General features: G+C 36.5%; 1 protein-coding gene across 6 annotated transcripts in view; it reads left to right on the top strand.

Annotated features, from left to right (window-relative positions):
- Positions 1–13,490, top strand: part of GPSM2 (G protein signaling modulator 2) — a 35,612-nt gene extending 22,122 nt beyond the window's left edge. For 5 of the 6 annotated variants that reach the window (XM_007434343.3, XM_025170590.2, XM_025170592.2 and 2 more), the window contains 8 exons: positions 584–739; positions 1,973–2,081; positions 2,321–2,450; positions 6,407–6,477; positions 8,854–9,027; positions 9,601–9,754; positions 9,865–10,082; positions 12,813–13,490. In XM_007434343.3, coding sequence (XP_007434405.1) covers positions 584–739; positions 1,973–2,081; positions 2,321–2,450; positions 6,407–6,477; positions 8,854–9,027; positions 9,601–9,754; positions 9,865–10,082; positions 12,813–12,980 — 1,180 coding nt within the window. In that variant the 3' untranslated portion in view covers positions 12,981–13,490. Of the gene's footprint in view, positions 1–583; positions 740–1,972; positions 2,082–2,320; positions 2,451–6,406; positions 6,478–8,853; positions 9,028–9,600; positions 9,755–9,864; positions 10,083–12,150; positions 12,286–12,812 lie in introns of all 6 variants that reach the window. The other variant, XR_003085374.2, reaches the window with a different exon arrangement.
- Positions 13,491–16,551: the final 3,061 nt, after the last annotated feature.

The raw sequence follows: 16,551 nt of genomic DNA, 5'->3' as shown, positions 1-16,551 counted from the left end.
TGTCCAGCAGCAAGGTGGATGAATTTGATTACAGTGGGGATGGGTTCACCATCAGAAGACCTGAAGGGCCACGTTGGGGACAGATCATCCTAAAAAAGGTTTATCTAGGTGATCACTAAAAGTCAACACCAGCTTGATGACACATAAAAGAAGTATGTAGTGTTGTCTATAAAGCAACATTATGTACATCCTCATGCTAGTAAATTGCAAATATGATTTGAGGAATCCTTAGATTTGTCAGGGATTTCTAAGAATGCCAGTGATGACTAGCTTTCCTGACATACTGCTTACTTACCACTTCTAATTTTTCCACTGATTTTTACTTATCACTGTTAATTGGTTGACAAATAGGTAAATGGCAGCAAAACATTTTCAATATTAATATGTGCTATGATATATTATATACTGATTTTAAAAAGACTTGTTTAATTTTTTAAATAAAATGTTTTTCCAGATTATTTGAAAGTATATATTGCATTGAATTTTATAACAGATCCAGTAAATCTCATATCAACTTATGCTGATACATTGATGATGGTGGTTTGAATAGCATAAGTAAAGATTGTGTCTATTTGTTCTTTAGGAAGACACTGCAGCTTGCAAGGCAACTTAAAGATAGGGCTGTGGAAGCACAGGCATGTTACAGCCTTGGAAATACATATACCTTACTTCAGGACTATGAGAAGGCCATAGATTATCATCTGAAACACTTAGCAATTGCTGAAGAACTAAATGATAGGTAAGAGTTTTAAATTCATCTCTATACAGGTAGTCCCCAGTTTAAGAATGAGTTCCGTTCCCAAGGTCTGTCCTTAAGCTGAATTTGTATGTTAGCTGGAACAGCATTATTGTATAATACTGTATCAGTAGTATTGTGTAATTAACTCGAATCATTGTGTATTTAACTCAAATTTTGCTACAATAGGTTCCTTTCTTAACTGTGGGTCGTCTGTAAACCGGGCATTCTTAACCCGGGGACTACCTGTATATTAATACAGTTTTTTGTTCCATATGGGAATATTGCCTTATTTCTATAGGCAGGATCTCCAGTGCTAAACACTTTAATAGAGGATTGTACTATTAATGGCAGTAATAAACATATTATCTCTGTTATTTGGGGGAGTATGCTGCAATATTAGTTACCTGGAGCACAAATCAAAGATTTTGGCTTTCCCATTGGCATTTGGATGGGAAGAGGAAAAACTGGTGGACTAGATAGGCGTTTGATCTGGTTCACTATGGTTCAGTTTACATTCTTACATCAATCTAAATAAGCAACTTTAGCTAAATACAAGAGTTTGTCAATCTTTTGAGATGTAGCTATTCATAAAGACGCTGTTAAATCAAGTGTGACTTCTATATGGATTTAGCCATGCAGCTTTTTTGACACTAATATAGATGTGGTTTGCCAGATCTTTTTTAATTTCCCACCTAGTCTCCATTATAAATTGCTTTGGAATTTTTCAGCAGAAACATGAAGCACTTTTGAAGTAGGGAAGGTAGAGAGTTATCTTTTAATGTTTAATCTCTAAAAATAATCCAGTAATGAATAAATATTTATTCTATACTGATTACCATTATCACTGAGATTAATGTGCTTTCTGTATCTTAGCTTTATAGTCCCAAGGCAATTTGTTAATTGAAATGTTGCTATCATGAAGTATTTTTTTCACAGCATTTTGGGGCTGATATATTGAAGTAGGCAGGACAAGACAAAATCTAAGTTTGATTTTAATAAATTAAAGTAAATTACAGTTAATGTGATTGTGCCCTGCATATGTTTTTCCTTCTATTAAACATTACATCTAGTGACAGCTCTTAGAATGAGTTTGGATACTATGCCAAAGGTTTTCAAGAGTCCTTGAATTGTACGTAACTATTTGAAATTGAATGTATTTATTTATTTATTTAAAATCTCTCCTTTGTTTTTAAATAGAGTATTTGATGTGTATATTATTGAACTGTATTTCAGAATTGGTGAAGGAAGAGCATGCTGGAGTTTAGGGAATGCATGCACAGCTTTGGGGAACCATGATCAAGCTATGCATTATGCAGAAAAACATTTAGATATTTCAAGAGAGGTATGTGCACATATTCTTAGTTCTTTGCTGTATGCCTTTTTTCAAATAAAATAATATATGGATGTAATTGGAATAAATTGATTAAATATAATGTAAGGAAAACAGACTGAAAGCTTGAGGGCAGCTTGTAGCTTTATATTCTGTAAGTCATTCTGAGATTGTTTCAGATTGATGAGTGTGATTCAAATGTTTTAAATAAATAAAATCATTTCTCCTTAGACAAATATATTTGATTACAGGTTGGAGATAAGACTGGAGAATTAACAGCTAAACTTAATCTCTCAGATCTTCAAATGGTACTTGGTCTTAGTTTCAGCACAAACAACTCAATGATGACTGAAAATCAGATTCCAGATTATAACTTAAATGGTAAATATGCTCAATAAATTTTAATATTCTTCTTTATTAATCTTCAGTTCTTCATTGTGTTCTCCATGATTACTAAAACAGGACATACACCTGCAAAGAGCCACATTCAAAACATTCCAGAGCTTTTAAAGTTGTTTGATGAGAGCCTTGCTCCCCATGCATGCCATAGTAGGTGTGCCAGAACTTTTTATTGTGTTTTCAACTGCCCCATTTTTAGCACATTCATTCTTGAGCCAATTGTCCGTTTGCTTTATTGCTTAATCTTTTTTTTTCCTTAATGTTTCCCTCATGTTTCTATAATCTTATCTCAGCTGTTCCTCAAAACTCTTCTGTATTGTTTATTAGAACATCTTATCATCTTCCCACAGGCATCTGGCCTTAGTGGTCCTATTTTGAAGGTGCCTGCATTGCAGGAGCAAACTTCCTCTCGAATGGGAATAAACTTTTTGAGCTCAGTGGAAGTTACACAGTAGATACTTCTGAGTGCTGCCAGGCATTTAGGAAACAGACTCATGGCAATTGTTCTTATTTATGACCTGTCTTTGGGAACGAGCTTTAAGGGTGGCAGGTTCCAAAGAACTATCGTCTTTCTCCATACTTCTTTCCAAGTCCCCAAAATTATATGGATGTTCCTTCATCTCTTTGAGAGATCAGTCAAGTTTTCTGTTACCCACAGAAGAACTTGTGGTCTCTACTGCCATTATCAGTGCCAAGGAAATAACCTATTGAGGATGCTAAGCAGAAGAGGATTCTAGTGAGAATGAACAGGTTGCCTTATCAGTATGTGGCTAATTAACAATTAGTAAGGATTTTCCAGAATCCTGGGTTACAATTCCATGTAAACATAATTTATATGTAATTCCTTGCCTTTCATTACTTGTATTTTACTGTATATCATTTTAGAGTTTTTATTACTTTTTGTAAAGTTATATGATATTATAAGGTTAATAGTGGTATAAAAATGTGTGTGTGTGTGTGTGTGTGTGTGTGTGTAAAATCCTTTGCTCCTATCTCTTGGTTTATCTCCACACAAGTTGCTTTCCTCCAGGAGGGCTACTCTGGTTTTGATTTGTTTTCTACAAAAAATAATTTGCCTATTCCTACAAGTCACTTCATTATTTCAAGTAATAACTTGCAAAAGATTTATAGAAATTGTTTTAAAGATATGAATTAGGAACTAGGTATAGTTGAAATAATACTCTGAATAAATTATGTTGTGTCTTCCAAAAGGTATTCTTAAAGTAATTGCCAAGGTGAGGTTATACAGGTTTTGTCAGATGCATCTGTTAGAAGAAAGAGTAATGGATGGAATGTCTTGATGGTGACATAGAGGGAAAGAATTCATAGAAGTTCACTTTCTTTTGAGTTCTAGAAGGTGTTCCAGAATCTTGATAAAAGTATAGTACTGTTTCTCCAAGTTAAAAGACAGTACGAGAAGTGAACTCTGCTGGATCTTTCTGCTAAATGTAAAATCCGTAGAAAATAATGCATTGATCTTGTAATACTTACCATAGGTATGGAGGAAAGTCAATATTGCTAGTATAGAGATTTCCACCATAGAAACATTCCTTATAGTTTGTCCCTAGATTAAATTGTACAAAAAGTGTATTTGTCCAAAGATTTGTAAGCCAACACCTTTGTGGCTAGTGAAGCTAGTGTGAGACCATAGCCTCATAAATCTCCTTGTACAAATTTCTTACAAAAAAGATTGAGAATTGAAATGTGGTAAGAGTCACATTCTCCAATAATAAATACATGCCTTATTTGAAAACTTGAAAACTACTATTGGTGTAAAATGTGGTTGCTCAATAGAGCAGCTATGATTTTTCTTGATGCAGAGAAATCTTTTGATAACCTGAAAGGTGGCCCAAACTGGATTAGAGTATTTATAAAGAAGAGGCCAAGATAATAGTAAATGGTTTCCTGTCACAAAAATGTACTATAATGAAAGGAACAAGACAAGTCTGTCTCTTCTCTTCTCTCCTCTCCTCTCCTCTTCTATCCTTCTTTATTTTTACTGGCATTAGAATCATTGGCAAAGAAGGTATGAGAAAATAAAATTTCAAGAATTATATTACCAAACCAAGCAAAACAAAAATTGAAATTATATGTTGATAGTATTATATTTACATCCAGAAGACTCTTTACTATTCATAATGGAATATATATAGCAGTGTCATTCAGAATCACGGTATCAGATGAACAAGAAAAAGACTCACATGCTGACATGGAACTTATCTGAAAAAGAGAAAAGCAGTACCTGCACAAAAAATGGGATTTAATGTTACTGCTAAGAAGATTAAATACCTGGAAATTTACTTGACAAAAAAATAATAATAATAAAGACCTATTTCAAAATAATTACTCACTTATTTGGAAAACTGTAATGGCAGATATCCTAAGATGAAGAAAGCTAAAACTGTCTTGCTTAGAAAGAATCTCAACTGTAAAAATAAATATTCTGCCAAGGCTTAGATTCTTTTCCAAATAATTCCAATAAAAAGCAAAGTTAGGGTATTGACTAACTATTAAAGACCAATAACTAACATATGGCTCATTAAAACACCAAGGAGTAAATTTATGGTATTACAAAATTCAAAAGAAAAAATCAGTTGGAACACAGTCTGAATCTGGCTTAAAACTCAGAGCCAACTATACTATAGTAGTAGTAATCAAAATAATAGTCTCAATTAATTGTGAGTATTTTGAAGAACAGTGTTTTCATTTATTTGAAAGGATTGTCCATAAGCATAATGAAGATTCACTTTAAATTCTGTATGTGAAAAGTATGATTGGGCTTGATGACTCACCTGTTCCCTATGGTGGAATCTCCATCATAGTGGGAAAAATGGATTTGTTCTTTTGCCTGTAAGAATGTGAAAGTTATCTAGGTATATGTAAATATGTACGAAAATGTAAATCATTCAAGTATGTAGAAGAAAATGTACCAGAAAATGTAAATCTTTCACGTATATAGAAGTCAAAAGAATGGATAAAACTTCCAAATAATCAGCATGTTATAAACTTAATCAGAAGTTTCATTAATTTCCTCAGAGCTAAAGATAATTGGAAACTTCTGTGAAAGTAAGTTTTTCACATTTCTGCAGATGCCATAGAAATATGAATTCTGTGACTTCAGGATTGTAAATATTACAGACATTAATTTTTCACGCAATAAGTCAGCAATTGAGATTTTACTACATTTAAAATTTTATTGATGGGGGTTGCTACTGGGCTAACCTACCCTTCCTAGGGTAGGTTATCCCAGCATGTATCATCTCCCCTGAAAAATTGTCCTCTCATGCTGCAAATTGGGACTTTAAAGTCATTTGTTGTTGCTTATTTAAATACTTTTGGAAGTGTTATGCATTTTTGACAATCGGATGATTGCAGGAATGGTGTGTAAATAGATTCAGGATTGGGTTTGAAGTCTAGGCAGCCTAAATGTTTGATGAGGAACACCAAAAAGTATACAGGGCAATTTATGCGGTCTTTTAAAGATAGTTTGCAACTACTGAACTTTGTAGTTAAAAAAAAATGTAAGCAGAGACAAAATGTTGGAGGTGCAGTGAGTTATCCCTACCCTACCTCAGCAGTTGTTGAAGATTGCATGCCTGGGGTGAGCTAGCTCAGTCTTCAGGATGTGTGGACAGGGAGTCCTCTCCTTCAGGTTTTTCGGCTTTTAAGTGGTTTCCTTTGGCTCCATTGGAACATTTTAAATGCCTGGCTTAGTATAGGAAACTGAAAAACAGTTTTTACCTCAAATTAATAGGTGATCAATTATATGAGCATGATGTTCAGGGCTTTTGCAATAAATCTTAACATGTAGAAGAGTTGCTGTTATTAGTCTCAGTGGGATGATCATCTTCAGTAAACATTATGTGTTGATAACTCCATTAAGTTCTCCCATCAATGTTTCTTCAAAGTAACACATTACTTAATTTCTGTAATTCAAGGCACTAGACAGAGAATAGGACGTCGCCATAGTATGGAAAAGATGGAACTTATGAAACTAACACCTGAGAAGGTTGGTGCCTTTTAAGTGGAAATTGGCTTGTAAAAAATATTTCATAATATTGGATCCAGATTCACAGATAAGAATGCATTGATTTTGTAATAGCACCGGTATGAAAGAAAATATACAAATTTTCTACCATTGAAGCCTTATTCCTTATAGTTTTTGCTTGTTCCTAGTTTAAATTGTGCAAAAATCTTGCAAATTTGAAAATGTAGTACAACTAACTTGGTCTGTGTCTAACCAGTAGTTATTCCTATAAGAAAGGCCGAATATTTCTTACAGATTCATTTTAATTGTAGCAATGAGCTGCCAGTCAGAATAATCACATTTGGGAGACAGTAAACTCTCAAAACAAGATGTCATAAATATTTATATAATTAGTATGTGATATCTGCTTCATAAAACTATAACAGCAGAAGCAATCCCTTATATTTCTAAATTATCACTGAAGTTGAAGTAAGCCCTTCCTTCTTACACATTACTTATACCATACATACTTATTTACCTTGTTCTTCTAATACCGTTATAGAAATTGTTCCAACACTTCTATAAGCCATCTAAAGCTGTTAAGGGAGTGGGATGCATAGATTGTCTAAGGAGATACGTATCTCGAAAAAAGTTGTTTGTAATAATAGTTTTACTACAAGAAGAGCTATTGTTTATATGCTATTATTTGAATTTTATTTGGTTTTATATTGTTATGCAGAGTGCAGCTATAAACACAGTTCATGCCAAAAATACACATCAGTGTTAGAGAGATTTAAAGAATGCAATGTCCTTATCTTGTTCTCCAAAGAAATCTAGCCAGAAAATATAAAATATCTGGTTGTTTATTGAGAAAAGTAAAAACAACATAAAATACAAGTTTCATGCAAAACATAGAAAAAATCACTTCTTCTCATATATGTGGCATCCAAGACTTATCCACTACACAAGTTTAACAAAGTCTCTAGCCAAAAACTCTGAAAAGAGGTACACTACTTAGTTATTAGTTACTACTACATAACCCATAAAAACTGATTACATGATGGCTAAAATTCTACTGAGCAGCTGGGCATGTAATCCTCCCGTTTTATTGCCACCCCTTGAGTAACTAGCATACAAATGCCAATAGGTGGCAGTAAATAGCAGTATACGTGCAAACTAATAATAATAACAGCAGCTGGCCTAACTTGTTAGCCATAACAATATATTTTGAAGATAGCGAGATGCATTTCTTCCCATGAGAAAGTCCTAACATATATTGCTTTATATTTGCCTTTCATTGTGAATGCTATTGTTAGCTGCATACAGATGCAATAAATGCAACTAGTAAAAGTAACCAAATAATGGTATAATCCAGGAAGGTATGTACTCCTGGAAATGAACAGTATTCTGAATACATTCTAGACAAATATAGATGGAACCATTTGTATAGGTAAGGTGAGTTTCTATAAGCTTCCCTCAGGGTGATGTCAAACCTCGAGGTACTTCTACTGAGGAACTGATAACATGATTATAAACTTTACATTTTAACTGAAGAATTTAAGATATAAATGCTTTGGCTTTCATGTGGTATTGGTTTAAAGATTAGATTAGTAGTGTGCAGCTGTAGATTGGCAATATTTAAGACAGATGATGTTCAGAATTTTAATCTGTGCTAAATAGTGAGGATGTTTGCCACTTAAAGTCTTAAATAATTGAAAACAACAAATCAGGTAGAGACTTACTCTTGTTTAGAATTAATCTGTTGATGTTGTCCACTGGACTCTAAAGCTTCCCTCTCTCTTTTTTTCTTCTCCCTGCAAGTCCAGACTGCTCTTTTTTACCTTACCCAACAGTAGTTTCTGTTTCGTTTCATTTTCAGTTTGGGAGGGAGGGCTGGCTGGAAATCTCGGGTTTCCAGCTGCTTTGTTATCTTTACTTTCTGATAAACGCTCTGAGCCTATATGTAGCTAGTGGCATTTGTGGGAGTAGGTCAAAAATGTCAGGGTGGCATTCATGATCCAAGCCTTGACTTCTTTGATACCCCCACTCCCCCTGTGAATACTACTGTTCAGAGCCCGAAGGCATGCTGAAAGAGAGAAGGAAAGAGGGAAGACCTGCAGGAAATCTTTAGCTTTCCAAGTTTCATAGGCAAAATATTTTAAACATTACATTTACTATATAAAGAATCAGGAAGAACAAGGCCATTGTATGTTTAGGAAGTGTAGAATTTGCTGAGAAGGAAGTTTTTCTGCTATTATGGTCAAATTTGGCTTGCATTGTTGGTTCAAGTACTAGTTTTGCAAACATGAACAAATTAGTCATGTTTTAATGTAGTGGAAAAATTAAGTTAACCAGCATTTAATATAGTGAAAAACTGTTTTCTGTATAGTTTAATATACATTGTTACTTGTTTCCTAGGTTCAGGATTGGAACAGTGAAATTCTAGCCAAACAGAAACAATTAGTTCCCAAACCTTCAGCAAAACTACACTTTGTAAATCGATTAAAAGGCAAAAAATACAAAAATATTACTTCTTCTAAAGTTCTCCAGGATGCTAGTAATTCTATTGACCATCGACTAAATTCACAGAAGGTATTTGTGGAGAAATAAAATTTTAAAATTTCAGTATTTATATATGTCTGAAATTACTACTGTGAAGACATTTTTGGAAATATGTGAATTTTTATTGCTTTGCCTAATTTTTGAAAAAGAAAACTCTCGTATGTTTATTTACTAGGCTTACATGCCACTCCAATTGTGACCAATTCAGAGCATATGAATGTTTAGATAATCTCAGACTAATTGTGAGATTAGAAGTTAGAAATCAGCTCAATTAAATCAAATAATATTTATGTATGAATAAATATTTAGAAGTGAAGGGAGAATAGGTGAGTTTTGTTGATACACGTGAACTGTATGTTTGATAATAAAGCTTGTATCTATAGGTCAGATATTAAGCTGAAATGCTTTTTTATGTTAAGATAGATTTAGATCAAATTTACTGCTTAGCCCCAGTACTTTTACAGACTTTCCTCACCGGCCCTTTTCATTTCTCTCTCATAATTATGCTTATTTTGCCATGAGTTATGTCGATAGAATTAAAATTCTCCTTCAAAAATGGTTGGTATAACTTGTATTTACTCTTGTATTTTATTAATTTTTAAGAAAAGCAGCTTAGATGTCCCTGGAGATGAAGGATTTTTTGACTTGTTGAGCCGATTTCAGAGCAACCGTATGGATGATCAACGATATTGTTTCCAGGAAAGGAATAGACTGACAGTGACAGCTTCTTCCACACCATCCAGAATTATGAAAAAATGTAATTAATTATAAAACCCATATAACATTGCCACCTCTTTAATGAAATTAGATACTACTGTAAGCACATCTTGCTGCTTTCTACATACAATATTTTGTTTTTCTTTGCAGCCTTTTCTGCTTCGATGCTCTCTCCCCATACAGATGAATTTTTAGATATGCTTGCTAGTTCTCAGAGTAGACGTTTAGATGATCAGCGAGCCAGTGCCAGCAATTTACCTGGACTTCGTCTGAATCAGCATAATAGCCAATCAGTCCTTGGTCACCTGATGGCCAGCAGCAACAGTGAACCAGATGATGACTTCTTTGATATATTAATAAAATGCCAGGTGAGTTTTCTAGTTGATTGGATATTCTGTGTGGCATGTACTAGGGCAGAATGGGGGGGAGATAGGCAGGTGGATAGAGCTGGAGGCAGAGCTGGAGGACATCCTAAAAGAAATAGTTGTTTGACAGAGCCTCACAATGGTATCTTTTTTCAGCTGAGTCATTCAGTAACTTCAGAGGTGCAAAAAAAAAAAAAAAGGCATATGATAATTTTATTTAATTTTTAATGCTGATTAAACAATTTCATCTGATAATGTTTAGTTCAGCCCTTTGACATGAGATCAAAAATAGAAGAATAGATTGGATTTCCCAGTTCTTTGTTCTATTAAAACAAAATTCTCAGCCTAGAACTTATCTTCTCGAATTGCAATGGGGCTTTAAATAGCATTCCTGCTTCATAATGCATTATAGAGCAAGTCAAGAATTTGTACCTCTTCTGAAGTGTTAAACAGCTGAGACCAGAATTTCTGTCTTTGAGCAATGTTGTTGTAAGGTGAGATATCATGTGACCGCATTGCTTAGTGACTGCAATCCCAGCAATTTCCCTTATTGTCGTTAAGCAAATTTCACCAGTTGTTAGCCGAGGACCCACTCCAATCCAAGCCATTCCCAGCTTGGTACCTCCAAGCCCCGAGGCTCAGTAAGGTAAGTGACTGCCTCCAGCTCTGTCCACCTGCCTATCTCCCCCCCATTCTGCCCTTTTGGCCACCCTGCACCCTTCCTTGCAGGGCAGCAAGCAGCCCCAGAACTGCGTGGCTCTGAGGTTGTAAGAAGCCCCTGAGCCATAGCACAGCACGAAGCTGCAACTGCCCCAGCCCAGCTGCACGAAGCCGCCCCAAGGAAGCTGCAGCCACCTCAGTCCAGCTGCTCCAAGCTACCCCAGGAAGCATTTGTTTGCCCAGCTGCCTTCTCTCCCAGTTCCCTGCACTGATCTTCGCCTTTTGCGCTCAGCCCCCGCGGCCAAAGCAGAAACACCTCACTGCTTTTGCTGTCTCCTTTTCACACCCAGCTTCTCTGGTGAACTTTTCCTCCATGTGGCTCCCTTTGGAAAACTACACAGACTTTATAAAGCTGCGCTGACTTTGGAGAGCCTTCAGAAAGGCAGCACAGCTTTCTGAAGGCTGTGCTGATTTCATAAAGCTGCCCTGTCTTTCTAAAGTCTCTCCGACATCAGCGCAGCTTACCGAAAGCTCAGGGAGCCACATGGAGGAAAAGTTCACCAGAGAAGCTCTATCCGAAAAGGAGGCAGCAAAGGCAGTGAGGCACTTCTGCTTTGGCCGTAGGGGCTGGGCACAAAAGGTGAAAGATCAGTGCAAGGACCTGGAAGAGAAGGCAGCTGGGCAAATGAATGCTTCCTGGGGCAGCTTCATGCGGTTGGCCTGGGGCGGCTGCAGCTTCATGCTGTGCTGCGGCTCAGGGACTGCTTGCCACCCCACAAGGCAGGGTGCAGGGCAGCCAAAAGGGGGCACAGGTGGGGGGAGATGGGTAGGGGGATTTGAAGCGCCTCTGCAGTCGTAAATGCTGGTAGGCACCCAAATTTTGATCATGTGAATGTGGTGGCACTGCAACGGCTTTAACTTCGGGCACGGGCCATAAGTCCTTTCATTCAGTGCCGTTGTAACTTCAAACAGTCACTGAACAAATGGTCATAAAGTCGTGGACTACCCGTATGCCAACAGATTTATAATAGGAAGTTTGAATAGTCATGTTAAAGGTAACAGGACTGTGCTGTTGAAGAAATGTCTCAGAAGTATGAGTGCAGCCCTTGTTTGTGACTTATTAAAGCAGCTGCATGCTTCTGGGGTTGCACAGTTGTAATGAATTGCAGATGAGCTGCATTCACACTGCTGCACATTTTGATGCACCTGTTCTAAAGCATTGCACAGCCATTAAAGATAAAGTTAATGTAGGAAAATGAATGTGCATCATAATGAGCTATGAAATTGATTCTCCATTGTAGACTTTAAAACTGGCTATTTCAGCATAGACAGTAGATGTTCAGTCTTTTGATTTGTTTTGTTTTGTTTTTGGTGCAAAAATAATGATGGTAAGCATGTTGTTTGTTCATAGTGAACCATATAGTGAGTAGTATAGAAGTGCTGTGCCTCTCTGCAAGTCCAAAGCAATTCTTCCAAATCATGTTTGAGAGATGATTGGTTCTACAAAACAAATACTTCAGCTTGCAGTACTGAACAGTTTTTAAAGGTGAATTTTAAATCTAAATTAAACACAGATTAGATTTTTTTGACAGGTTGAATACAGCAATCATTGTGTATTTTGTTAAGTCCTGTTGGGGTTGGTGGGCCATCCTCACAGAGAAGAATATGTTGGAGCGCAGTCTTGTGCCCACAAGTTACTAGCCAACCAGAAAACTAAGGATGGAGGGTTCTATCCCATTTTCAGCAGCTTTTTCCCTTCCTGTACTAGGTACAGAAGAGAGGGTTTCCCTTTGCTGGCAGCTAACTTGCTGTACGTAGGGATGCAGGTAGCATTTCATTGCCAGCCTGTCCCCTCTCCCATGTGAAATTCTCTGTCTTCTTTTAGATGCAAGTTTTTGTTCATCAGGTCAATATACATTTAAAATAAAAGTCATCTAATCTGTTGGAATAACTGCCCAAAATGGTTCAGGAAGAACCCAGATTTTAAATGGATGCCAGTAGTGTTCACATGAAAAATGGACTAGCTGGAATTGTAAAATAAAACAGTGGTTTTAATTTGGTCTTTATTTTCAGGGCTCTAGATTAGATGACCAGAGATGTGAACCACCACCAAACATTCCAAAAGGGCCAACTGTTCCTGATGAAGATTTCTTCAGCCTTATTTTGAGATCGCAGGGGAAGAGAATGGATGAACAGAGAGTCTTTCCACCCTCTAGTTTGAAGAGGCCAAATTCTACCTAATGGACTTAAGATCATGCGAAAGAACAAGGGATGATTATGTAATGCTGTAGCAGATAGTTTACATATAATGCCTTCAGGGGAAAAATATACATTGAAAATGTTCAGAGTTACTTATGTACATTTACATAGGATACGGTACAGTTATTACTACCACTGCTTAAAATCAGATATTGAGTACTGGTTGTAGAAAGTCAGCTGTATAGTGTTTTGCTTCCATACTGTCTTTCTTTCTTTTCGTCTCTCTTTCTGTAGATATACTGTTTTCCTTTATTAATGGTGACTATGCTTAAGGTACTTTTGTTATAAGCTTAGGACAAATTTTCCTGCTAAAATATGTAAACTGTAGAAATCAAGTTGTTTTTCTAACTTTTACATATTACAGAAGGTTTTAAAATGAACAGTATTATAGTGGTTTTTAAAAAAAACAAACAAGAATAAATCTTTTAATACTGTTGTATTTTTTTTAATCTTTTTATCTATAAGTATTAAGCTTGATGCAGAGAGAAAACAGCCAATTCAGTTTAAGCCATGAACAACGCACCCAAAGATTTCACCCCTCACTGAGCTCTTTTTGTTTTAATATAATTTTTATTAAGAATTTTGATAACAGTAGTAAAAACGAATACAAACTAAACTTAGAGAAATAGAATAGAAAAAAAGAATAAAAAGTGCAGGGAAAAAGAAAAGAAAGAATATAATAAAAAGAAAATAAATATATAAAGTGACTTCCAACCTTCATCACAAGTATAAATTTTAATAACTCTTCACCCCCCTGTAAGGTTAAAAACACATCTCTTCATCCCATATCCCATCCCTTATCTATAAGCAAATCCATATGACTCCAATTTTTCAATCCTAGTGTCAACAAAAATCTGTAAAAGGTTACCAGAACTTTGCAGAAAAAGTCTTATTTTAACCTTGATCAAATAAATCAACTTTATATTCCTTCCTTTTACTTCTAACGATCTTAATATTTAATCCAATCAAATATTGTAGGATTTGATTTCTCTTCAATTCTCCTTTATCCCATCACACAGATTTATTCAAGGCCTCTTTTGTAGATCCAATAAAAGTTTTTCCAGGTCATTCTCTTGGTTTATCATTTGTATTTCCCTTTTAATCTTTAAAACTTCAGCCACTTTTTTTTTTTTGGTATATCTAGTAAAGCATCCTTTTCCAATCATTCTCTTGACTTGTAATTTGTACTTCCACCTTCAGTACTTTCTCTGTCCTGTCAGATAAAATTTGTTCCACATCTGTCATTCCTTCATTAACATCTTTTGGACATAGTCTATCCATAGAAGCAGACCTCATTACTGACAGTGTTAATATTGTCATTACTAATTTCTGGCTCCATTCTTCAAAGATTTTTTTTTTTTTTGCCTTCTGCTTAGAATCTTTAGTCCCCTCTAACATCCAGTTTCTAAAATCATAAAGTAACTTATCTTTGTTATGATTTGCAATAGCCAGGATAGCCAAAATGAGTCTGTTTCCCACAAGAAGCTGTTTATTTTTTATAGTTAATTCCAAAGTCTTACAGTAAAAGTCAATATTCCAAATTTATCTGAACCCTTAGTCCATTTATAAATTTCTTAGTTCAAAATCTTATTTAGCTTTTTGCTGTTTATTTCAAATTATTTTAAGTTCTTAAGCTTATAATTAATTTTTCTTTTGTTCAGCGTTGACTTGTTCTGAAGGTCTCTAATAGCTTTAAGATGGTTAATAGGCAATTTCTGAAAGTGATTAGAAAGTGAGGCTTGTGAACTTGGCTCCACCGCAGTTGCAAGCAAGATAGCTGATCCCTTAGTTTCCTGGTGTTCGAACCTGTGGAAAACCGCTTTCTTGCAGTCTTCTTGAGAGGAGCAGCTGTCTGGGGTACATGTGGGTGATCTCCTGTTCTCTCCTTATCCAGAGAGGTTCCAAGGAACCGATCTAATCATTGATTCCTTGGTCTTTGCCATGGTTGTCAGCTTTGCTTTGAGAGAGACATCTTCAGTTCACTATACCTTCCCCAGAAGTCTTATTAAGCTCCTCATTTATAGCGCTCCAGCAAACCCTACATCTTGATGTTTCTAACTTGCAGTCTTCAGTTCTACAGGGTGCCATGCAATGCTCCAGATTTTGAGAATTTATACTCATTAAATTCTGTGGGCTTGAACTCTTGAACATTATCACAAGAATATATACAATACCATTACTGATTCTCTTTAATTGAGAGCCAGATTGGTGTAGTGGTTAAGGTGCTGGCCTAGAAACCAGGAGACCCTTGAGTTCTAGGCCTCCCTTAGGCATGAAAGCTGGCTGGGTGACTTCGGGCCAATCATTCTCTCTCAGCCCAGCGCACCTCACAAGGTTGTTGTGGGGGTAATAGGCCAGGAGTATTAGGTATGTTTGCCACCTTGAGCTCGTATATAGTACTGTGCAAAAGTTTTAGGCAGGTATGAAAAAATGCTGTAAAGTAAGAATGCTTTCAAAAATATATATTGTAATTGTTTATCAATTTACAAAATGCAAAGCGAGCGAACAGAAGAAAAACCCAAATCAAATCAATATTTGATGTGACCACTCTTTGCCTTCAAAACAGCATCAATTCTTTTAGGTACACTTGCGCAGAGTTTTTGAAGGAACGTGGCAGATAGGTTGTTCCAAACATCTTGGAGAACTAACCACAGATCTGTGGATGTAGGCTGCCTCAAATCCTTCTGTCTCTTCATGTAATCCCAGACAGACTCGATGATGTTGAGATCAGGGCTCTGTGGGGGCCAAACTATCACTTCCAGGACTCCTTGTTCTTCTTTACGCTGAAGATAGTTCTTCATGACCTTGGCTGTATGTTTGGGGTCGTTGTCCTGCTGCAGAATGAATTTGGGGCCAATCACATGCCTCCCTGATGGAATGGCATGATGGATAAGTATCTGCCTGTATTTCTCAGCATTGGGGACACCATTGATCCTGACCAAATCTCCAACTCCATTTGCAGAAATGCAGGATCCCAAACGTGCAAGGAACCTCCACCATGCTTCACTGTTGTCTGCAGTCACTCATTATTGTACCGCTCTCCAGCCCTTTGGCGAACAAACTGCCTCCTGCTACAGCCAAATATTTTAGATTTTGACTCATCAGTCCAGAGCACCTGCTGCCATTTTTCTGCACTCGTTTCTACGTTTTCGTGCATAGTTGAGTCACTTAGCCTCATTTCCACGTGGAAGGTATGGCTTTTTGGCTGCAATTCTTCCATGAAGACCACTGGTTTCCACCAGTTCTGTGCTGATGGCGCTGCTGGACACCTTCCAATGTCAAAGGGAAGTGAAGTGAGCATGAGGTGTCTTCCACCTGCAAGTTTCCTTGACCGACCACTGTATCTACGGTCCTCAATGTTACCCGTTTCTTTGTGCTGCTTCAAAAGAGCTTGAACAGCACATCTTGAAACCCCAGTCTGCTTTGAAATTTTTGCCTCGGAGAGACCTTGCTATGCAGTATAATTACCTTGTGTCTTGTTGCTGTGCTCAGTCTTGCCATGGTGTATGACCTGTAGCATGAAACTGTCTTCCACAACCTCACCTTAGGAGCA

Source organism: Python bivittatus, unplaced genomic scaffold, assembly GCF_059951505.1.
Source record: "Python bivittatus isolate LINGU-HERP-01145 unplaced genomic scaffold, Pbiv_v1 ctg000700_np1212, whole genome shotgun sequence".
NCBI classification, from domain to species: domain Eukaryota; kingdom Metazoa; phylum Chordata; class Lepidosauria; order Squamata; family Pythonidae; genus Python; species Python bivittatus.
The sequence above is the reverse complement of the archived record's forward strand: the minus strand, read 5'-3'. Positions and strand labels throughout refer to the sequence as shown.